We start from the raw sequence: 25,807 nt of genomic DNA on the forward strand, positions 1-25,807 counted from the left end.
TAATTTTTTTTTAAGAGGTTAGCCCTAAATTTCAGAGATTGCAATGAATAATTTTACAGAATGTTTAACAGATTAAAATGTATAACATTATTTTTACATGATCATTTATCACAAAGTGACTTACCCGTGCCATGCTTATCATCTGTTGTTCTGAGTCCCTTTGAATAATAACTTTTTTTGCTGCTATAGAAATAATGAATGGATACTGACAGAAAGAAAACCTGAATGGCAAAATAGACAGGAAGTTAAATAAGGTGTAATTTTTACTAAAGATAATAAAACAAGAATCAATCTTTGTATTACTGTTTAGTAATTCTCCCCTCCATTAATATCTCATTTGTAAATAACTCTTCTTCTGAAATAGCTATTGTTCTCTCTGCATTGTGTGCACAGATATTAATTTAATCTTGTGCAAACCATTTTAGTGTTAACAAGGACTTAGCATTCACAGTATTTGTATATACTTTTTCACAATAGACCTTTAATCTTTATTGTAGCATCTACCATCATTGCCCTTTCATGTGACTGAAGAACAAAGCCAGCCACTATAGTATGCAAACAGCATCTTTGGTGTTAAATACTAAATGTGAATTGTTAAACAGAGCTAATGAATAAAAAAAACTTAACTTTTACATTATTTTGATTGCAAAAAAGATGTCTCATGTCTATTATTTTTCAGTCAATTAAAGCACATAATGGAAATACTTGTATTTTATGCTATTTGCTGGGGCCTGATTGACATCAGGAGCTGCAGGTATCCAGCACTTCTGAAAAAATCAGGCCATTAGTAACATTATTTTTCAATCACTCAGTAATAAGGATGATAAACACTCAAGAATCCCAGAAGTGACAAACACCAATGGTTCCTTTGTTAGTTTTCTTTGTTAAATTTGAGCTCTCATGAAAGTGAGGGAATAGCAGCACTAGCTTGCGCAAAGAACAGAGCATGTAGATGCGGTCCAAGCTTCCTCATGTGGCTCCGCTAGTATTCAGTCATTACATGCAATAATGTTATTTGTCTCTTTAGCCTATTCTCTGACAACTGTGTAGAACATTATACATATCATAAAGCTACTACAGTGAAGTATGACACTCCCTCCCAATACAAAATTTGCCTTGGAACATGTGCAGGAATTTGGACTTTGGGCCCCCAACATGAAAGGATAGTGTTAGTCCATTATACTATCTGTCAAACAACCAGTGTCATCTTTCATCTAATACCTAAAGTTTCTTTCATCCTTCACCTTTGGCCACATTATATGGGCCACAAGTCAACAGTTAGTATTCTTAGTCATCGGAGGCATCATTCTCTAAAGAAGACAGCAGAAACATTGATTCACCATGTAAACTAAAAATGAACTTACTAAATATTCTACACCACTCATTTTGAATCAAATCAATTTGAAACTAATACTAAGACTGATGAAGTGGTCCACATGTCCTGTTACAATACAAAAATTTATAGCTGCATTAACAGACCAAAAAAAAAATAAGAAATGTATGTGAACCACATCAGCATTTCTATCAAGAATTTTTATAAAGACTAACAAAAAAGATTACTTACCAATAACTTTAAGTTGAGTGTATTTCTTTTGTTCACATTTATAGGATGTGTGGCCTGGTACTGCTGAGTTTCAGGAACTTTCTTGAAAGCACTCCACTGTTGCTCTGAACACTGAGACTCAAGCCTATACAAAGGATTATGGAGTCCACAACCACCAAGTAAACGACATAATTCCACGAGAACAAAGTTGTGAAGAAGAGAGAAAGGTGGGAGCAGGGTGTGAATATACAGAGGCAACCCTCCTAAAGAACTATATTTGCTGGTGAATAATCATTTTCTTTTCCAAGGTTTGCCTCTTATATTCCTGATCATGAGGTATAAAACATGATGATGAGAAGTGCTCATGTCATTCTTGTTTGGAGAATGTAACTGGCAGCTAACTAGTGCTGCAGTGGCTTCATTCACAGGCAGGGACCACTAGGTCCTGTGACAAAGGTGTAGGAGGCCACAAGACTTACCCACTTTAGAAAGAAACTCACTGACATTTGATAATTTTTCTTTAATGGAATAGTATCTTAGAAAACATCCTACAATCTCTCTTCAGGGAAAAAAAATGGCTTGCAAAGAGTCCAGGATTGCACGAATATAAGAAGATATCTTTTGAGTAGGTACCAGAGAAATGAAGCAATACCCATGTCACTTTCAGGAATTCTTCTAAGGTTTGTGGTATACAAATGCAAACCAGCCAGTTCTCCAAGTACAGGTAAATTGGAATACCTTAATGCCAGAAGTATGGTTCAACCACAGCCAAACAACTGGTAAATCAGAAAACAGTAATGTCTGTTGCCTGCATTTAAATATTTGTGTTGAGTAAGTCTGAATGAGATACGTAAGCATCTTTTTAAAAAGTTGATAGCCTTGTACAGACTTCATAGAGAAAGGATAAGAATGATGGAAGCCAATATCAGCATTTGTAATTTAAATTTATTCATTAACTCTGTTAATTTTTTTAGCCTTCATATCATCATGGATCTATCCTGATTTTTTTTACATGAGAAATGATCTCGAATAGACAGTACATCCCCTTTGTGCTGATCAGGCACCTTCCTTCTGTAGTTTCAAACTTTACAGAGAATTCTCCTCTGCTCTGAATAGTGTTTAATTAGAAGAAACCCTTATAAGCATATGGGAAGAGAGACTGGGTTGCCCCACGGAATTAGATTGTGTGGCCCAACCAAACTTTAACCACCAATGATCCATGGTAATTTCACTCGACATTGCAAGGAAATGGACCAAATGGTCCCCAACCGACAAAGACGACTAGAAATTAATGAATGGCACAGATTTCTCAGGCAATTTATTAAATACGTTGCTTAGTGGATGCAGAAGCCATGTGAAAATCAGCAGTCAAAAATGAACTACTATTTTTTTCCACCTCCAAGCCAGGCAGATCATCACAGATATTAGCTGAAGGGAGGAGAATGTCAGAGTTACCGGAGCTAGTTGTGATGAAGACTACACACACAAAAAATACAGCTTGAAACTGGTATGCTTGTCCAGATTGGCTACCGTGTTCTGTTCTGAGGCCCCACTGGGCATTTAGACTATGTAATATTGCCAGGGCCGGCTCCAGGCACCAGCTTAACAAGCAGGTGCTTGGGGCGGCCAAGGGAGAGGGGCGGCACCTGCGGCAATTCGGGGGCGGCAGGTCCCTCACTCCCTCTAGGAGCGAAGGACCTGCCGCTGCCGATCGCGATCGTGGCTTTTTTTTTTTTGCTTGGGGCTGGCCCTGAATATTGCAGAAACAAGGGAAAAACCCCAAAGTAAAAAAGAATTAAAATTACACCAAGAGTGATATAGCTGGACTAAACTACACTACGATCAAAAGCCAAACAAAACATGTCTGGCTATAGACAATAGGTCCCGATGTCCACAGCTAACCAAGAAAAGGAAAGAACTGAGGTGGGGTGGAGGCCAGATAGCCCTACTAAAGGCTTAGTTCTGAATGTTCAGAGCCACAAGGAGGCACTCATGTGAACCCAACTGGCATTGTTTTCTAGAAAGTTCCTGAAGCTCAGCAGCTCTGGGACATACATGTGAATATGCAGATGAAATTCTGTAGTTTTCTGAAGTTATTTGTATTATAAGATTCCATGATACTAGAAGTTTGTAAAATGCTTTTATATTTCCAAATCCAAATATCAGGCATCACACTGAAGCCTAATCTAAAATACCTGTAATGGTGCGAACAAATTCTGCCCTTAAGGTTTTCTTCAACTCCTACTGAAGTCAATACGAATTGCACATATATAAACACACGGCCACATTTTGTTTTTAGTATCTTTAACTTATTGAGAACATTTCAGCGTACTTTGAAATAAAAAAAATAAAAAGTAAAATAAAGAAAGATGTAATTAATCTCTCATGATTCAAACCATCAAGGTCCCTTCAGAAATCCTTAATGAGATGCTATATTGTTTAATCTGATCCAAAATTTTCATTTTGTAAAAACAAGCTTTTGTGAAATCAATGAAAAATGTTTTCATTAAAGATTTTTTTAAATTCAAAGGAAAGTTTTAATAAATATTCCTCTTCTCTTAATTCCACTGTACAAGCTGAGCAAAATGCAAAAAATAAAAACAGCCTAACAGTGAAAAATAAATTGAATGTTACATTTTCTTCCACTTTAATAACCTGAAGTATTACTTAGAACAGAAGACTTGTTGCCAAAAGTGACAGTTAAAAGACCCTAAGCCTTCAAAGGCTTACACACGTTTATCTTTATGCACTGAAAATAGTCCTGTTGACCTCAGTGAACTTGATCACAGTCTGTAAAGTTAAGACTTAAACACATGCTTGGCAGGATCAGAGTCAAATTCTGGAAGGACACATAGTATATGAACGTTTGATATGTTTTATATATAAAATGGTAAATGCCACTTGATATTAATAGGTGTCTCTCTTATTGTGTGGCAGACAAAATAATTTGTATCATGATAAAAATAATTCGTATTAAAAATTTGTACAGTAGAACCTCAGAGTTACATATACCAGAGTTACGAACCGACCGGTCAACCACACACTTCATTTGGAACCCGAAGTACACACTCAGGTAGCACTGTATTAAATATAAACTACTAAAACATTAAAGGGAAAGTTTAAAAAAAAGATTTGACAAGGTAAGGAAACTGTTTCTATGCTTATTTCATTTAAATTAAGATGGTTAAAAGCAGCATTTTCTTCTGCATAGTAAAGTTTCACAGCTGTATTAAGTCAATGTTCAGCTGTAAACTTTTGAAAGAACATCCATAATGTTTTGGTCAGAATTACGAACATTTCAGAGTTACGAACAACCTCCATTCCTGAGGTGTCTGTACCTGAGGTTCTACTGTAATTAGACTTCACTAGCTGCCTTTTGTACTGTCAATATTAGCAAACAATGAACTTATATTACTGTCTACAATTTTTACCTTTTATCTGATTTAAATCAAAGTGTGAAATTCTGGCCCCACTGAAGTCAATGGGAAAACTTCCAATGACTTCAATGGGGTCAGGATTTTACTGAGACTGTCAAAGCTATCTATTTGAAAAAGACATGATGCTGAAATTTAAAATAAATAGACAAGCCTATAACAAACAACAAAAAAAGCGTAATCTATTTTTATTCATTGTTAGACAAAACCTGACTCTTGCCAGTTTCTCTTTTACCTGTGAGAGTTTCCATAACACTGCCAGTTATGATACTCTTCCATGAGATCAATATGATCCAAAGTAGAATTATAAAAATCCGTATATGGAATAATAGCAGGATTAGCTAGGCTATTTGCAGCATCTACAAAGAAAACATATAGAATTAGTATCAGGAACTCTCTCAAACTACTATCCCAATGAGGCACACCCATTTTCAAGTTGTGTGAATGTCAGAGCACTTAGAAAAATCAGCTGTTATACAGTCATCTTTTTTGAACCTTAGGCCTTGGCTACACTTGCGAGTTACAGCGCTGTAAAGCCGCCCACAGCGCTGTAACTCACTGTCCGGCTACACTGGCAAGGCACGTACAGCGCTGTATTTTCCTGGGTACACCGCTGCAGGTACTCCACCTCCCCGAGAAATATAAGAGATACAGCGGAGTGGCTACGACTTTCCCCTGTGAATGTATACCAGGAATCAACCTGCAGCGCTGTACTGATCACCTTGTCAAGTGGCCAATTCTCCCCATTGTTGTGACCGGCTGCAGGAATGCAGAAGTGCCAGTTTCAAAGCTCGTACCACAGAGAAAAAGCAAACAGTTTGCTGTTTGCTTCGAGTGAGTGAATGAATGAGCAGGGGGCCGGGAGTTCGGAACTTGCAAAATAGAGTGCTGACACGCTCCAAAAAGCGCTCTCTCCCCACACACTCCCTGTCACACTCCACCCCACCCCACCCCGTTTTGAAAAGCACGCTGCAGCCACATGAATGCTGGGATAGCTGCCCATAATGCACCGCTCCCAACACAGCTGCAAATGTTGCAAGTGTGGCCACGCCACTGCGCTGGCAGCTGTCAGTGTGGACAGACTGCAGCACTTTCCCTACTCAGCTGTACAAAGACAGGTTTACCTCACAGCGCTGTACAGCTGCAACTGTAGCCAAGCCCTTAGCTATAGCATTGCTATCACTCTGCTAAAATAAATATTGTCATGCTGGCACACCAACACTTAATGAGAATACTTTACAAACCACTATAATCAAAGAGAAACTAGACAAACAAGTGCTAATCTCAAGATCATTTTAAAAATATCTTTATTTTGCAGTTTGAATGTTAAAAAAAGTAAGTCTAGGGACTCAAATTGCTTTTTTGCTATCTCAAACATGTCTCTGACATATGGAAATTTGACATGCAATTGATACGTATCATTTAATTTACTTTTTTGATATTTTATGAAGCAACATATTTTTTCATTGAAATTAAAGTACCAGCTAATGCTTATGATCAGTGACTTGAAACAGGGACCAAAATTCCAAGGTAATTTTTTTCTGCTTCCATTTTTTCCAAATATACTTTAAGAAAACTGAAATTCCAATGGAAGTCTAAAAAGTATTTTACTCATCAACAACAGAAGACTGCTTTCCTGAAAAAATATCTTAGCTTGACTGTATCTCAATAGGGTGAAATCTTGCCTCATAAAAGAGTAATAAAGACTTCAGCGGGGCCAGGATTTCACCAAAGAGTAGTCTACTCATATAAGCCATAAATAAAAAGAGTAAAGTATAGTCACCAAAACAATGGACACCTCTGATTAAGGAATCAATTGATTACTTATCTTATCTTTCAACTCCCTGAACTCTTAATTTATCCAGATATTTCAAACACATCTATTGACATAATATGTTTTTAAGTTACATGTATAAGTTCAATGCAGTCTTAGTAAAGGGAAAAAAGACATGGATGCACCCCAGGCCCTGCCTATTTCCTTTCAGGGTTTCAATTCTCTATCACCTTATTTGAGCTTCATAATGAAATAATTAGATACTAAATGAGGACGAGATTTAGCCAAATTGTCATTACATGGGGATCTGATTTTTAATCAACTGTTGTCTTGATGTAAAAAGAGGGCCCACAGTGTAGATTTGAAACCACTCCGCAAAACTGACCCAATATTTATGGCAAATAATGACTCCTTTCAACAAGCCCAAATTTATGAGTCACAATGTATTTATTGCGATCAGTCAAGCAATATATTTGGGATTGCTAATCCAACGTATTGCTAAGGTTTGTAAATATCTGTTCATTCAACAATAAAAAACTTGTATAAAATACTGCACTATAACAGGAGTTCTGACTTTCACTGGATGCGAAATAAGTTGAATGCTGCATATTGGAAATTTTTAAGATCTGCTAATCCACATGCTTTGCTAACAGGTTTGTGCCAGTGGGATTGCTGAAGTTATATGTCAGCAACTTGTGGGAAATATCAGTGAGACTGGTATGGGCTATCTCACATTCATTTGATGTATTTTCTTTTAAGGGGAAACAGGCTAAATGCTCACCATTCAATTTGATTTGTGTTCAGACTAACTATATCTTTTTATACGTATTTATGTGGTAAGAATATATGTATCCTTACTACAACATTACAGTCTTATGCAGTTGCTGGAGCAACCTACTGTATAATCATTTATATCAATATATTCCTACTTGCACCTGTGAGCTTTGACTACCGTATATACTCGTTCATTAGCCCGTTCGTTTATAAGCCGACCTCCCAAGATGGTTAGGTAAAAATAGCAAAAACTGTATGACACTTTCATAAGCCGACCCTACATTTCAGGGGTTGGCAAACTTTGGTTCCTGGCCCATTCGGGTACACCGCTAGCGGGCCTGGACGTTTTGTTTACCTGGAGCAATCACAGGCATGGAGCCCCTCGGCTCCTTGTGGCCGTGGTTCGCCATTCCCAGCCAATGGGAGCTGCGGGAAATGGCTCTCATTAGCTGCCAACGGCGAATCGCGGCCACAGGGAGCCGAGGGGCTCCATGCCTGCGAACACGCCAGGTAAACAAAACGACAATGTATTAGATATTCAATTCAATGATTCCACAGAGTTTAAAATCATCAAATTTTGGTGTAGACCCATTTATAAGCCAACCCCCGCTCTTTGATGCGTCACTTTTTTTACCAAAAATATTCGGCTTATGAACGAGTATATACAGTAAATCTTAATTGGTCACAATTTTGTGGGAGAAGATCTCATCCCCTGAAGTGCAAGATAAGATGGCGCCTTCTCCCTAAATATACATACAGGATTAGGAAAGAAGTGATAGTTATGTAGACTAGATCACGTCTGCAGGGAAAATCTGCTTTTGGGTACAGTTTAAAGGCATTCTTTTAGGATAATGGAAAAAGCATTTGGTAGGTGTAGACAGGAGTGCATTCTCATTATGCAGTGGCAAAAACAGAAGTGCTGTGGGAACATCATGGTCCCTTGCAGAATCTATTTTGTCAGTTACCATTTTATGTCTCTATGCTAAAAAGAAAAAGCCCATATATCCTAACAGAATTATGAACTAAGAATAATCAATTTTAATTAGAAAAACTTACTGAATAAAGACAAGACTTTGGTTGCTGATGGAATCCACCAAGTACATTTTATCATGGGTGGGAATTCTTCAGGTTTTGCAGGGAACAGACGTAAAGAAATAAATTGCAACAACCTGTCTACTAACTGCTTAAACCTCCTCTGCGAAATCCTAGAAGAAACACACTGAAGTTACTCTTAAGTTACTACTGCCTCCACTGAAGCCCACTATAATAAATTACCACATAATGGACAAAATTCCAAATATAAAGTTTATTGACATCTGCATACTTCTAAACATTGACATGTGGCAATATTTTTCTTTAAAGGCAATAGCAATTCTATTGAATGCATCAGGCATACTATAGATATGCTTTAATCTCTACATCTTTTTAGATTACAGTATCAAAAGTTACATCTTTCCTAAATAGTTAATTGGCTCTTTACTAAAGTGGTAAATAGAAAGACAGAAATTATCTGCTCTCTGTGAAGTTTGTCTTTTAAATCTGACAGCTTTTTTGAATTTTCTATTTAGAGATATTTTGCTTCATTGAAAAGAGACACTAAAAAGAACTTCATGCACTCTCGAGTATAGATTAAGTATTCTACAAACACTTTTTATGTTGTACAATACATAACTTCCATGTATGTAGTAAGAGAAATGCACCATCTTTTAAAAGATAAAAAGTTCAAATTTTTAGTATTGTTTGGCTTTTCTATCCTGGCTGTAACAATGAAAAACAAACAACAATCTTCATGTTACCGTCTTAACCAAGATTACAATCACCCTTTTCAAACAGTGAGCCAAATCAATTATAGCTGTTAGAGTTTTTGGTAAACTAGGACACATCTCAGCTTGAGAGGGAAATTTTACCTCCTCATGGAAAAGCTGCTCCCAAACCTAGCAGATAACCTGCAAGGCCAGGCTCATTCAGACAGAAGCCCTGTATCCAGATGAGGCTACAGTCCCTAGTGGCCCCTACTAGCACAACTCCAACAGGGCCACACTTCCACTAATGGGATCTGTGCAAAAGTTAACATAGCCTTGTAACTTCCATGAGTTTAGGAGAACTATGTATGTACCTCACAGCCTGCTCCTTCCTGCCAGACTCCATATATGTTTAAAAAAATAAAACTTTTCAGTTAATATAATTAAAGCTTGTCAAAATACAAAAACTTTCATTATCAATGAAAGTACATTAAAAATTGTGATCCTATATGATGGAAAGTTTGTTTTTTTTACTTTTTAAGCCAGTGAGCTAGGAAATGGTGGTCAGCTTCTGCCAAGGTTGCTATCTGTCTTAGCAAGTGAGCATAGATGACATAAGTAGATGTGTTACTAAACTGAGGATTCTGCAAAAGATATTAAAAACATGTTGTTAGTACCAAAATTAGTATAAAGAAAAAAGCCATTAGACTTTTCCAACCATTACAATCATGGATGAAAATATCATTCTGAACATTGGTTTTAAACAGAAATCAGAGGTTTGTTTATTTAAGGAAGACTTTGCTATAAGTGAACATCAATTAAAACATATTGGGATAAGCAGTACTTATGTAAATTTCAATATTCTTATGGCTGTGGTTAGCATTGACCCTACAGCTCAATATTATATACAACTATATTTCTCCACATAGATACTAATGATTGACATCTTCCAGGATTAGAGCATTAGTCTTAATTTCTATCACCCCTGCACTGGACTGATCACATTCCCACTATCACAGCAGGTTACATTTCACACAATTCACAGTTGCTTTCCCTCCCTGGTGTACTGAAAACCTTTTCTCCTACATGAATTAGATTCCCAGCTGACTTTATCCCCACATACTGGTGAACTGCTCTCTTGTGTACAAAACACATCCAACAAGCCTCATCTACATTAGTAAAATTCGGACTTATTATTGATCACTGATGCAACTCCACCAGTAACAGCAACAGTCAAATGCTAGTATAAATAAGACCCAGGCATTTTTACCTCTGTGTAGTGATGCATTTATCGATAATATTTGTATGTTTCCTGCAACATTACAGCCTTATTTAATTGTTGGAACAAAACTCTGCTCAAAATATGCAGAATGTAGCCTGTTGGGAAAGTGGGCACAAGGGCAGATCAATGCAGGAGAGCTGGGGATGGGGAGGAAATAAAATAACCCACTTTGCTCTCTCATCCTGCAAGATGGCAGTTTCCAAGCAGTAAATTTGTATTGTTTTTTGCATGTAAATTAGTAAGAAAGCCTTTATTTTTCATATAAATTTAAAATTTTAAAAGAAAAAACCCACAGCAGTAGACTTTTCTGTAGAGTAGCTGTAAATATTTCAGTACACAGTTTCCATACAGAAGGAAATTAAATATAAATCCATTTAATGTAAAGCCTCTCAACGTATATTTTTAATTTACAGTACACTTTACTAGTTACACTTATATTGCATACAGGATTGTACCTCATGCATTAAACAGATTATGTGTTTTATTAAAAAGCTTCTATTTTTCTTACCTGTAAAAGTATACAGTATGCTCTAAGATCATCTTTTGTTCGTGGCCTAAGAACAAACAGATTTATACCAAAATCATATGTAAGTATAAAAAAACATTAACAGTCAATGAAAACATGTATCTAACTTCTCAGTTTTGCTTCTCCAAAGATACCATATCTGATGATCTTCTACAATCTATACATACTCTGGATCCCTTACACTGATGGGTCAGGAGAAGCAAAATTAGTCTATCATTGTAAACCATAGGCTGAGGAACCACCATCCACCTACATTCTGCCATAAAGAGTACTTCCAAAGTTATTATAAGCAAGAAGCATGTTACTGTAAATAACTATGTACACAGGGAAAATGCCTTTTAAAAGGATCTCAATACGATCCTGAAGAACCCTTTGAAGATACACCAAGTTGACTGACCCTATGTATTCCTGCAACAATATAAATAAAGAGCAGCAGACATGCCCAGATAAAAGAAATTGACAAGAAAGAACATTTCTCTTATTAGAGATACTTGTCCATTGATCCTTTGCATAAAAAGCATAGCCAGAAGTGAAAAGTAGACAGGCAGGGAAGAACAGGTTAGGTCAGAAACACTGGAAAGCATAGAAAAAAATTGCTGAAGCACCACTTCACTGAATACCCTCATATGAAACACTGTATGAAGAGATACCCAGAACTCCTCTTTGGAATCAAATGTTTGCTTTATTCATTTCCTTGATTGATGCTCAAAATTTCTCTGCCCATGAAAATGAAGCTGATTCAGAGGAGTGTGTCCACAGTCTCTCCAAGAGAGACCTTTGGCCTTCAATGTTTTACTAAGAGAGCATTTGATTCAAGAATAGACTTTGTCCTTTTTGGATTTTCTGACTCCTATGTTGAAGACTAATCAAAAAAGACAAAAACTTGACCATCAATACTGCTCTGTTCTCTTAAGATAAATCTTGAGAACAAACCAAAAATCTGAGATATCAGTTTTCTTTTTGAGGGCATTTTAGATTAGGGTAAAATAACAGGATACTAAGACATGAGATACACTTCTAAGTCTGAAATCCTGAGGGTTACTTTGTTCCCTATGGAATGTGCAGTAATGAGTCTCAACTAATATGACTTTTGATAATGATACACTCTGAGGAAGTGTTAGCCATGAGGTAAATCCCACAAGGTAAGTCCACGTAAGAGTCTGGAAGTAGAAGTCTCTAATGAATCCCTCTCATGAGAGCAGAAAGCAGGAATCATTCTCAAAATGTCCTTGGTATTACAAGCATAATCAAACTGCCCACTTGTTTCTGACATAGGAAATGTTGCAGAGATCCTGGTGTGCTTTTTGTAATCATTGGCTTTCATAGTTTAGAAAAAGTGAATTCATTCTTGTAGCATCTGTTGGAGCTGTGTGAAGAGAGCCTGCAATTTCTGAATGGTCTATATTTCTTGGGTCAATTGTCTTCAAGAGATTTTAATCATGACCTTGTTGAGAGCTTCACCAAATGATCCTCCTCCATGCAAAGGTGTTAAAGGGTTACAAATTGCTTTGGTGGTTAGCTTTCCATAAACACAGCTATGTTTGTTTCCTGACAATGGTGGTTGGGATCTACTATGAAAGAAGAGATGAGAAGTCTTCAAGATGGACTGCATTATTTTGTGTTTGAAGGCCGTAGTTTTTCAAGGATGGAATTTTCAAAAGCTCTCAGCATTGGCTTACTTCTGCTTCCATTTAGGTCAATGATAAAACTCCCACTGGATTTAATGGGACTAGAGAAGGTCAATGCTGAGCACTTTTGAAAAGACCACCCTAAGTTTCCTGAACTATAATACAGATGCTCCAGCAAAGTAGATGGCAGAGACAGAGGGCTGGAAAAATAATACTGAATTTCCTGAAGGCCTGAATTTCCTTAGAATGGTGCTTTGACCTTCCTGTCCAACATAGTGCTTAAGAAAGAAATCTTTCTTAATGAAGAAGATTGTTTCCTTCATCATGCCTGTCAATACAGCATCACTCTTGGGCGATGTGGACAGTTCCTTTCTTTGCAGCTTATTCAAAAGTTATTGATCTGCTAGTTTATGCAATTGCTTTTTCATGGCTGCTCCCATTCTTAGTTCCTTAAGCAATCATTTCAGAGGAAAGTCCATGTGCTAGGAGGAAAATATATGACCACCTAATTTTTAACGGATTCTTTCTTGCCTTCTTTTGGTGAGGACTCCAGAGCCAAAATAATCGTTTTAATCATGGTGCTGCAGTATTCCATGGGACAAAAAGTCTTTCTTGGGAGCTCAGTTCAGATTTTAAAGAATAGATTAAGACAGTTGTTCTTTGAGGAAAGAGAATGAAAGGAAGTGGTTGAGTTGGAGGAGGAATCATATAGCATTTCCAAAGCTCCTAATTTTTTCTTGTATTTCTTTAATCTTGGATCTTAAGATGCAATCGTGGATCTTATGTCCATGACAGAAAGTGTCTACGGATTCAGAAGGAGACAGGGGGAGGAATAAGCTCTTTTATAGTGCTCATTGCATATAGGATTCCATTGCTCTCCATTAAATAATTGACTGAAAGAGACCTTTGGGACCTTACCAAATTCTGGCTACTCTCTAAGGCTAGGTCTACACTACGGGGGGGGGGGGGGGTCGACCTAAGATACGCAACTTCAGCTACGTGAATAGCGTAGCTGAAGTGGCGTATTTTAGGTCGACTTACCTGGCTGTGAGGATGGCGGCAAGTCAACCGCTGCCGCGCCGCCGTCGACTCCGCTTCCGCCTCTTGCCGCGGTGGATTTCCGGAGTCGACGGAAGAGTCATCGGGGATCGATTTTATCGCGTCTTCACTAGACGCGATAAGTCGATCCCCAATAGATCGATTGCTACCCGCCGATTCGGCGGGTAGTGAAGACGTGCCCTAAGTGAGGGGGGACCTTGAGCAACAGGAACAATGTCAGCCAGCTAGCTATCTTAGCATCTTTTCTATATTTGTACAGCACCCAGCACAAGGGACCCAAATACTAGTTAATATAAATATTTATTAAAAACCATCCCCACATCTTAGAGGTGGGGGGAATCTTATGGAATGGGAGATGCATGAGGAGCTGGGAATAGTGTAGGAAAAGAAGGAGTTCCTCACTCTTTTTTCTATCTTAGAGGAGCATGGATGCTCTCATCGCCCTTCACGGTAGAGGATTTGCCTACCTGCCTTTTTGTGATTTGTGACTGGTATATCAGTGTGGTTTTGCTACTTCTTGCTGTTCATTTACTTTCTTGCTGCTGTTACTGTCACTGCTGAGACTTGCCTCCCTCACTGAATTTTCTGTGTGCCTCTTCAGGCTGTTCTGTTTTAGGCTACTGCTGTCTGCTGAGCCACTTTGGTGGGAATTGGGAAGTAGCTTATCCATCACATTCCCCTCCATCCAGCAGAGATCTATCAACCAAAAGAGGCAGTAATGACCAAGAGTGGAGTGGGGAAAATAACTCTGTCTGGAACACCATCGTTCACCATCGTAAACCACTAGTCTAAGTGCTGCCCTGGCAATAGAAGAGCAATTTGCATTGCGGAGAGGCAGCAGAGAGATGAGATTCTGAAAGCAAAAAGCTGAAAAGAAAAAGAGGGCTTCCAGCTGAAAAATAAAGGTTTATTCGAAAAGCATGAGGGAACTCCAGAGCCGCGTACCCATTTCCTAAGAAATTTCTAGCAAGAAGTCGGAGAGAGGCCCTCTTGAACCAGTGCCCACTATGACTGAGGATATATCTATATTGTAAAAAACAAAGAAAGGATAAGAAAAAAACCCGTGTGTTCTTAACTTCAGTTTGCTAACCCACATTGGCCAACTTGGGTTAAAATAGCAGTGAAGACATGGTTAACCTGGTTTTTAACTTGAGTTAGCAGCTTGAGTTCGAGCCTTAGAGGGAAGACTGGGGTTGAACATGAACTGCTATGCTGAGTTTGCCATGTCTTCACAACCTGAGTTAGCTAATGCAGAAGTTGGTCCAATCAAAGATAGTATATCACCTTCCTTGTCTCTCCTACGTAATTTAAGTTTTTTTGCAGTGTAGTAATACCATGAGAGCTCCAGCTATTTCTAATCAATCACTCAGAGGGGATTTGACTAAGATTTAGATGATCGGCGGACGTGTCTCTTCAAATGAGAAACTTATAAAGCAAATAAGATGTAACACAAATAATTTTTCATTCTTGGTCTAAAATCATGCGAGATCCTTGTCATGTATTAAAGAAAGATAATATACTAGTACAATAAACCCAGATTTTCCACTAATGTAAATGGGTGCAAATGCTGGTTATAATTACCCTTTCCACTCCTGTAACAGACCATTAATTATTCCTTTTAGGACAGACTTCTGAATATCTTGAGGCTAGGGAGAATGTAAAGAAAAAAACAAACAGCATTAGGTTAAAGAGTTCACTTCTTTTTTACAGTTCATATAATACAATTGTTGAAACATGACAGTAGGATAACATTCTTATTTAAAGGATTAGGAATAGTTTTTACTCCACAATAAAACTCAACTTTTTATTTCGTCTACTTTACTGAAAACATATAACTAAAACAACCCAAACTAATTATAATACAATTAATATTAAGAGGAAATTTATATGCATTCTGTTCTGCTACCTTCATTGAGAGAAATGCCCAGGTTAGTTCCAACTGGGACTACTCAGGTGCATAACATTATTCACGTGTAAATGTTTATTAGATTTTGCCCTTTGTTCACAATGAAGTAACATTAATAGATCAGTAGAAAAATTAGGGCTTTTACTGTTGAACAAAGAAACTAGGAGAAAATGTTAAACTTACTTTTGGTGCCATTAAAAATTTGACTTTACTACACTACTGTATTTGTGGTTATCCCTATACTTAAAATGGGAATACTGCACATACAAACCTACACTGAACTACACTGAGCAGTAAATTTTAAGATTCTAATTCCACCCACTCTATGGGAGAAACTGATTTTAAAAGTAATCTGTGAGAAACCTTCAATGAAAATTGCATATGTAACATTATTTTACTTACAACTCTCAGATGAATATTTAGTTCAGCTAGCTGAATTTTGAATACTATGTCTATAGGTAAATTAGATTCAGCAAGATTTATTAAATTGGTTATTAAAATTCTCTCATTTTAGGACTGACAACTAAATATGTATGTATCAGATTTAATGCAGAATGAATAATATTCAATTTCTTAATGAGTCACTGAATATGTACTAAATGCTACCTTTACTTTTCCATATTTCCAGCCTTCAAGGTTCCATTTTACTAATTTAGAATTAAAATACTAATCTTCTCATAATGATAATAGAAAGAATGACCTTATACTGATTTTAGTACTAGGTTAATTGTATAAGAAAGCTGACCTAATTTTTTCCTTCATGCAAATTACCTTCTCTACAAAAGTTAAATGCCCAAGGTCTACTGAATACTTCTTGATCATTCTAGCTCTAGTCAACAGAAGCTCTTGTTTAATAGCTTGATTACATCTGTAAAAATTAGGAAAGGCAAATCCCATCAATCTAGTCAGTCCAGAAAAAGTTCAATACATATTTTTTTCTTTTCATATATAAACTTAAACCTTTTAGTTTGCAGACCTTTCAAAGCTTTGCTTGGTAATACTACAAGCAGAATTTGAAATAGAAAAACAAATCAGGGGAGCAAGTGTGTTTTCACCATAGCCACACTTCCCAATCAAAACATTATCAGTTTATTACATTTTCCCCAAATCTTTATTTAGATGTGACATCATAGGAGGATTATTAAAGTAATATAAATTATCAAGGCTGGATGCGTAGGAAAAGAAACAAAAACAGAGACCACCCTAGACAAATCACGACTAGCTAGGTTCTACATTTGGTTAAATAAAATATCGTTTAGGTTACCAGAAGACCTTATCTTACATTAAGCCCTATTAAATAGGCACAAAACATTTCAACTGGATGCAAACACGGAAAAAAAAATGTTTAAAAAAAGCTACATCATCTAAAAAGTATATCACCCAAACTTAGGGAGATGGATTTAGAGTGGGAGTCCAGTGAAAGTGATGAGATAAAGATTGCACCATTGTTTTGAATCAATATATGTTTTTCTGTTGCATAACAAAGTTTAACTTTTGGTCTCACTAGTGTCTCTTACATAGTCTATATTATCTTATAGTTTCTTTTTCTATTATCTTGTTTTCCTGACTACTTGTTAGTATGTAAGAAAAGGCTCTTTCTTTCTACTGTCCAAGTCCCCAGTCCTGCAAGAGCCGTATGCTGTGCAGGGCCCTTCTAACTTCACTAGAACACTGCACAGGTGGACCCTTATACACAATGTAGAGCCTGTTTGAAATCAGTGGTGTCCTGCACAATCACAGGAATCTACCTGCAAAAGCTGTTTTCAGGATCTGCGCCTCAGATGTTGTGAGGAAAACCCCCTCATTACCATTTTTTCTTTCATACCTCTCAAAAGAGACCAGTTCAGTGCCATGCAAACAGATAGCCTAGATGCAAACTAATAGTTACACAATATCCTTTACTGAACAGTAATATTAAATTCACTGTAGCAGATACAAATATTTTTGTCCAGCAAAACACCCAAGGTCACACAAAATCAATGAAATAAATAATAAAAAATTGGCTAAATTAAGAAGTGGTCAAGAATTGCCTATATTGGGCACTTAATCGTTAAAAAAAAAAAAAAAATTCAAATTATTTGGAACCCATCATTTGCACATTTAGCTTGCCTGTGCATATTCATATGATTGTCACCCTCATTCCATCTGCCCCATTGCTTCCTACACTCATTTCTGTATCTTTTTTCAATCCAGATTGTAAGCTTTTGGGGCAAGGAACCATGCCTTGCTATGTTTGTGCAGCATATAGCATGGTGGGGTCCTGGTCCTGACTGAGGCCTCTAGACTCTACCAAAATATAAGCAATATTATTAACTAAAAGTTGTTCTATCCGTAGAGTGCAGTTTTCAGAATTTTATGGTGATTTCATGTAAGCTTGCACACTTTTTGCAATTTCAGCAGATTCCTTAGTTCATAATTGTGAATCTTTTAAAACATTTTAAAAACATCTTTTTTACTTACAGTATTTAGTAAGGCATCATAGACAGCATTCACAAATTTAGCATTGATTCCAGAGTCTTCAATGGTACTGAAAGGGAGACTGACATCTTTCTGCAAATTCAAATCATAAACATTTTTTACTCAAGTTATTTCTAATGTCATTTTAAAAAAATTCCCTTAAAAATAAAAAAGTTTTGGTGTATTTGTATCAATTTTAGAAAAAAGTATGTACAGAGAAAAAAATTGATAATTTTTTGTAACAACAAAAAAGAAACCAGGTCAGATATGATATTGTATCTTTTCAAATTCTAATACAAGAATACATTATGTTAGCGAAGTTCACATGGGTTCAATTTGTCAAAAGTCTAAAATAATGAGACTACATTAGACGTGTCAGCTGATACATGATGAGTGATTTAGTCTACCATTTCTAGTCATTGGTTCAAATTCAGCAACAGTCAAAAGCAACAAAATTACTACCACGCAATGTCTGTTAGATAGCCTGTGTGACATGAATTAATTGCCTCAATTCAGATCCCACTGTTCACAGCAAATAGCACAATCACATTTTGCACTGACACACACAGATTCTGAAAAAATACAAAGGATTTATTGGGCATGGAGACTGAAACACTGAGGCACATTAAGAAGGCAAATCAAGGAAGAATGCATTGCCAAAAACCATACTGTATTTGATTGGGGAATTAAGGGCTTCAGTCTCCAGGGCTGTCAGATAACTATTTTACCAGCAATGGAATGTACATCAACAATAGTCTAAAAAGATAGTAAAGCAACTCCATAGTTATAAAGTATTACAATTTTTAACAGAATAATATGTATATAATTTCACTTACTATAATGCAAAGTTAATCTTTCAGAAACGGATTGTAGAGAGACAGCTTTTATAAAGTCTTTGCATTTTCTTTAATTCTCATGACACCAATTTTTGTATTTCTTTTGTTTTAAATCCTACAAATGTGCTTGAAACATTGGTTTACTAATACATGAATAACGAACAAATGGTTTGCTAAAAACAAATAATAAATGGAACTAGTAAATGAAACAATGAAATGCTATAACTACAAAGTGTATGGGTAAGGTAAACAAGATAATACTATGAGTCTAGTCTGTTTAAGTAAACAAAGATAAATATAAATGTTATGTGATGGATATATAGCATCTTGAAGATATAAAACCTCTGAGAGCTAAGCAGCATTCTGAATTGTTTTCTACCTTAAATGCAGCATTTAGCTCCAGGAAAGAATCAAATGTTGTTAAATAAAAATCATGTACAGCTTTCCAATCTCCTGATGACTTAGCTTTTTCCATATCCTCCCTAGAAGGAAAATTCACAAATAAATATATATCACAGAAAAGTTTATGTACAAATATTAAACGCTTTATGAAATAGACTTTGTACTTCATACTTCACTATTCAAAGTGAATAGTGTCTTTCATCTCTAAACAGATTTATGAGAAGGGTTAATTTAAGAATTGGTGTGTGCAAGTTAACTTCTACTCTAATATTTTACCTGAAAATCTAGAAACACTGACGCTCCAAAAGAATGGAAGCATTTGAAATTGGTTGTGCAAAATATATTTCAACACTACCTGATCATAATATTTATTAATTCAGTGGATTATGATTTCAGTATTTTTAAACAAATTAGTAATAGAATAATGTATTATCAATTCTTATGCAATGTGTAGAAATAACTTAAAATAGTAAGTAACCTCCTAAAACTGTTAATTTAACATTACAGGTACTGATCTTTGCTTGTATTACAAGCTTTAAAATTCCTAAATTTTACATAGCATGTGTAAGATCACATTCATTGTTGTAACAATAAAATTCAGAGATTCACACCTAGTTAAAAGCTGGGAGCTGGATATGTTATGTGAACATTTTAAACACCCATAAAGAACTAATGTCTGATATAATGGAAAACTCCAAATACCTTGAAAATAAAAGTAAAAACATTTATGCAAAGCCAATCTACAACTAATTTTCATATTAGTAGGGCCAGTGTTCTCCAGCAATGAAAACAGTAATTTCGGATTTTCAAAAGCTATATATTTCAGACATTTTTTATATGCATTATATTAATAAAAATACACTTATTGACAAACATGACCAATATGCAATCCTTTACAATAATGGTGTTCAAACTTTTCCAGTCGCATCCTGCCCCTTACCAGTAATGGAATCTATCTGCACCCCTCCCCCCACCATTACTGCATAGCCAAGACTTCCTCAGCAGCAGAGCTTGGGCAGAAGGTGGAGAATTGGGGCAGAATTGGGGATGGGGGAGGAGCTGGGGCTAGAGGTGGAGCTGGTCTGGGGGCGGAGAAGAAATGAGGGCAGAGCTGGGCCTGGAGGCAGGGCAGGACTGGGTGAGGGCAAAAAGGTGTTGGAGGCGGAGCTGGTCTGGGTGCGGAGCGGGGCTGGAAGCGTGGCGCTCCATCCCTGCCCCCACCACGCATCCCCTGAACAGTCCTCTGCACCCTCCTCTGGGGGCGCACCCTACACTTTGAGAACCCCTGCTTTACAGCACAAAAATGCTGGGCACTGAGGGCTAGAGCCAGCTGTGCAGGGGGGTGGGGGACAGACGCTGGGTACTGAGGGCTAGAGCCAGGCAAGCTGTGTGGCAGGAGGAAGGAGCCAGCGGTGTGCAGGGGAGATGAGTGGGTGACAGGTGCTGTGGACATCACCCTGCATGCCCTGCTCACCCTCTGAATGGCAATTCCAAAAATTAAGGGCAATTCCAGAAATGAAGAGTCATTTAGGAAAAAAATTAAAAAAAAGTAGTAATAGCGGCAATTTCCAGAAAACATTGGCCCTACATGATAGTGATACAAATCACAAATTTATTTTTTCTTCTACAACATAAAATGTTTTTATATAGTCACTCATATGATAAACTTGTGTATTTCAATGAAACACACTGTAAATGTGAAAACAGATGTAATATATTCAAAGTGCTTAAAGGATTTAGGAGCATGTCTTGCTGTAAGTCAGTGGGGGTTAGGTTCCTAAGTCATGGACACTTTTGAAAATTTTAGTCAAAATTAGTAAAATGCGTGGTAGATGGGTTTGTCACATGATTCAGTTTTTTGACCACTTGAGTTCTAGACAAATATTCTCTTTTACCAATTCCTTTGTGATACCTGACTCATTCTGCACCAAGTAAAGAAACACCTGACAAATCAAAAAATCTGTTACTTTTAACCTCCTACTGAAAATGAGAAATCTCAAACACACAAAAAAAGCAACCAACTTGTTAAAAGAAGATAAACTCATATGTCACTAAGAACAACTGTGAACTTTTCCTTGATAAATGAGGTCAGTTAGGTTTGTGTTCTGACAGAGGGAGTAAACATGAAAGTGGAACAAAGCCAAATTGATTTGGCACAGTGATCATATTGTCCTTTTGCTAAATTGTAAGAGGACAGCAGTATAAAGCTCACCTGTACGGACTCTGATCTAAGTCCACAGAATAAAAGGCCTATTAAGTGTAGTGCTTCTCACATAAGGGAATTAGAACTAGAAAGAAGGGATTTCCCCAATACTTACACTATTTAAAATAGCACTAACATCAATAGAAAGGAAGATTAAAAAAAAAAAAGGGGAACTACAAAAAGAGTGAACTGCCAACACCAGTGTCCTTTGACATAATATGAAAAAAATATTTCTACATTTTAAACATTTAAGTGAGAGGTGGCACAGCTCATATTATTAACTATTGTCAAAGGTCCAAAAATATAGGAAGTTACAAATTAATGGCCTGGTACACAATGTCTTCAGTCAAAGTTGAGGATCTCTGATTGAAAATAAATATCCACTAAATATCAGTAGTTCTTTCCCCGCATCTCCCCCAAAAAACAGTAATGGTAGAAAAAAATGCATGTGGCACTGAGCTGCTGATGGTGCTATCTGTTAGCTGATGCATAAAACCCAAGCTGAGCAAGGTGTCATGACAATTTCCACAGACACGGAAGTATTAATTCCAGCATCCTAGCCAAATTAACGTACATAAATACATTCTATCTAGCATTCTGTTATCTTGTACTGATCCCATCACTAGAGGTCAGCCAGAAAATAAATATTACATACATAAACAAACATACATAAATAAAATGGAAAGTCAGTTAATAAAAACCAAAACAGAGTATACAGTTAAAACCAATACAACTTACTGGAAGTCTTTCATAGTTTTGGTTTGGATGGGAAGGGAGGGTTCTGGAGGGACTGGAGCTTTCAGTTCCGGTGGTAGTGTATCTATAGAGATGCGCTGCTTTTGCCTAACATCAAGGCAAATTGGTGGTAGATCTCTCACTTATTGAAAAATTTTAAAGAAGTGTTAAATGTATTGTAATCATGTACATAATTTACAAAGAAAGATTGATTTATTTAGCTTGCAAAACACAAAGGCATATGAACTATACAAAAAGATTAAAGTTTACATTGTAATCTGTAAAGATAACCTAAACATTGTTTTTGTAAACTAGGAACTCGTATATATGTGAAACTGACAGAAAATGCCTTTTCAACCAATATAAGAACTAGCTTAATTTTTGTCCATATTGCTCAAAATTTCATTTTTTGGACAATATCAAAATTTAAAATTTCACTATGAACAAACAAACACATTCTCGCTATTTTACTTTCCTCCTCTTACCTTTTTGCAGTGAAAATAAGTAAAAGGAGTGAGAGAAAATGGTATTTTCCCTTCCAAATCTTTTCCAAAAAATTCATTTAAAAATGTAGAAAAAAAAGAAATAAATCACATTTCAAATTAAACCAAAAATTTTCATTTCTTTTGACTGTTTTAGTGAAGCTTACTTACTGCCTGACCAGCTGCAATATTTATATTATATTAGGGCTGTCAAGTGATTAAAAAAATTAATCGCAATTAATCGCACGATTAATCGTGCTGTTAAACAATAATAGAATACAATTTATTTAAATATTTTTTGATCTTTTCTACATTTTTAAATATATTGATTTCAATTACAACACAGACTACAAAGTGTACAGTGCTCACTTTATTTTTGATTACAAATGTTTGCACGGTAAAAAACAAAATAAACAGTATTTTTCAACTCACCTAATACAAGTACTGTAGTGCAATCTCTATCATGAAAGTTGAACTTAAAATGTAGAATTATGTACAAAAAACACTGCATTCAAAAATAAAACAGTGTAAAACTTTAGAGCCTATAAGTCTACTCAGTCCTACTTCTTGTTCAGCTAATCACACATATTAACAAGTTTGTTTACTTTTGCAGGAGATAATGCTGCCCGCTACTTGTTTACAATGTCACCTGAAAGTAAGAATGGCATTTGCATTGCACTGTTGTAGCCGGCGTCTCAAGATATTTACATGATAGATGCGCTAAAGATTCATATGTCCCTTCATGCTTCAACCAACATTCCAGGGGAAATGAATCTATGCTGATGATGGGTTCTGCTCGATAACGATCCAAAGCAGCGCAGCTTGACGCATGCTTATTTTCATCATCTGAGTCAGATGCCACCAGCAGAAGGTTGGTTTTCTTTTTTGGTGGTTCAGGTTCTGCAGATTTTGCACCGGAGTGTTGCTCCTTTAAGACTTCTGAAAGCACGCTCCACACCCAGTCCCTCTCAGATTTTGGAAGGCACTTCAGATTCTTAAACCTTGGGTCGAATGCTGTGGTTATCTTTAGAAATCTCACATTGGTACCTTCTTTGCATTTTGTCAAATCTGCAGTGAAAGTGTTCTTAAAACAAACAACATGTGCTGGGTCATCATGCTAGAACATGGAATATATGGCAGAATGTGGGTAAAAAAGAACAGGAGACATACAATTCTCCCCAAAGGAGTTGAGTCACAAATTTAATTAACACATTTTTTTAATGAGTGTCATCAGCATGGAAGTATGTTCTCTGGAATGGTGGCTGAAGCATGAAAGGGCATACCAATGTTTAGCATATCTGGCTCATAAAGACCTTGCAATGCCAGCTACAAAAGTGCCATGCGAATGCCTGTTCTCACTTTCAGCAGCATTATCTCCCATAAATATAAACAAACTTGTTTATCTGAGTGAGTGGCTGAACAAGAAGTAGGACTGAGTGGACTTGTAGCCTCTAAAGTTTTACATTATTTTGTTTTTGAGTGCAGTTATGTAACAAAACAAATTTCGACATTTGTAAGTTACACTTTCATAATAAAGAGATTACACTACAGTACTTTTTTTTATCATGTGTATAGTGCAAACATTTGTAATAACAAATAATAATATAAAGTGAGCACTGTACACTTTGTATTGTGTTGAAATCAATATACAGTAAAAGCTGTTTTATCTGGCACTTCACCATCCGTAAACTTCTATAAACCGGCATTTTTGATCTTCATTGAAATTCCGGTTTATAGACCGATTGGCGCGGGGCAGGGTAAGGGGGTTGGGGCACAGGAGGGCTTGTGGCACAGAAGGTGTTGTGGAGTGCGGGCTCAGGCAGGGCATTTGGGTGTGGGAGGGGGCTCGAGGCAGCGGGTTGTGGCATGGGGTGCCAGATCCGGGGGCGGGGGGGGGGTTGTTCACCTTGGGCAGCTCCTCGCAAGTGGTGACTTGTCCTGGCTGCTCCTAGGCAGAGGCGCGGTAGGCTGCCCCCGCCCTACCCCAAGCATTAGCTCTGCAACTCCCATTGGCTGTGGTGGCAGCACCTGCAGGCGGAGGCAGCCTGCACCCACTCCCGCGCCCCAACCTGCTGCCCTGAGTTCCCTTCCGCATGCAAACTCCCTCCCAGAGCCCGTGCCCCGGCCCCCTCCCGCACCCAAACTCCCTCCCTCTTAGTTAACCGGCATTTTTCAGTTACCGGCACCCCCACGCCCCCAACATGCCAAATAAAACAGCTTTTACTGTATTTGAAAATGTAGAAAACATCCAAAAATATTTATAATAAATTTCTATTGGTATTCTATTATTGTTTAACAGTGTGATTAAATTGCAATTAATTTTTTTGAGTTAATCTCATGAGTTAAAACTAAGATTAATTGACAGCCCTATATTGTATTATTCACAGCTCTACCACAATTTTTCAGCATAAATCTGGGAACACAATATAGTAAAATCTCATTCGGTGGGCAAATTAGTGATAGAAAGGTGATGGAGGTGTCATTTGATTCCTAAAAACCTACAGAATCACAGTTTCCATTGTGCCGCCTTCTGTGGCATGGTGGGGGGGCTTACTGCTCCCCTGGCACCCAGCTTCAGGTTGTCCGGTTGGTAGAAATTTTGATAATACAGTGCTGTCAGAAATGGTTCAAGTTGGGTATCATTCGAAAGCCCCTTTCCCCCATCAACACAATGGCACCAAACATGACAAACCTAGAACAATTATGTAGATATATATTGGAGAAAATTTTAAAATCAACATTTTTTAAATTATACCTTAACAGAGGGATGCATTGCTTACATAAAAAAGACATTGATCTTTTGTAATCCTAGGGAAGTTAGCCTTGACATGTAGTACTGAAAACATTTATTTATCAAAGTCATCGTCAGTGTCATCTCCATCTAGGGCACCATTGCTAGACATAGGCTAGGTCTACACTACCCGCCTGAAGAAATCGGGTAGAAATCGACCTCTTGGGGATCGATTTATCGCGTCCCGTCGGGATGCGACAATCGATCCCCGAATCGACGCTCTTACTCCACCA

General features: G+C 37.1%; 1 protein-coding gene across 6 annotated transcripts in view; it reads right to left on the reverse strand.

Annotated features, from left to right (window-relative positions):
* The window catches only part of HECTD2 (HECT domain E3 ubiquitin protein ligase 2), a 66,862-nt gene that overhangs the window by 22,012 nt on the left and 19,043 nt on the right, over positions 1 to 25,807 (reverse strand). For 5 of the 6 annotated variants that reach the window (XR_002908627.1, XR_002908626.1, XM_024208599.2 and 2 more), the window contains exons 3-11: positions 22,305 to 22,443; positions 19,341 to 19,443; positions 18,129 to 18,218; positions 15,344 to 15,408; positions 11,058 to 11,103; positions 9,802 to 9,911; positions 8,582 to 8,730; positions 5,213 to 5,336; positions 125 to 221 (exon numbers count right to left, since the gene is read on the reverse strand). Coding sequence is in view for 4 of the 6 variants with exons in the window: in XM_024208599.2 (XP_024064367.1) it covers positions 125 to 221; positions 5,213 to 5,336; positions 8,582 to 8,730; positions 9,802 to 9,911; positions 11,058 to 11,103; positions 15,344 to 15,408; positions 18,129 to 18,218; positions 19,341 to 19,443; positions 22,305 to 22,443 (923 nt within the window). In the remaining 2 variants the exon portion in view is untranslated. Of the gene's footprint in view, positions 1 to 124; positions 1,311 to 5,212; positions 5,337 to 8,581; positions 8,731 to 9,801; positions 9,912 to 11,057; positions 11,104 to 15,343; positions 15,409 to 18,128; positions 18,219 to 19,340; positions 19,444 to 22,304; positions 22,444 to 25,807 lie in introns of those variants that run through there. The other variant, XM_024208603.1, reaches the window with a different exon arrangement.

The sequence above is a fragment of the Terrapene carolina genome, unplaced genomic scaffold (genome assembly GCF_002925995.2).
Source record: "Terrapene carolina triunguis isolate 2854851 unplaced genomic scaffold, T_m_triunguis-2.0 Scaffold95, whole genome shotgun sequence".
Taxonomy (NCBI): Eukaryota; Metazoa; Chordata; order Testudines; family Emydidae; genus Terrapene; species Terrapene triunguis.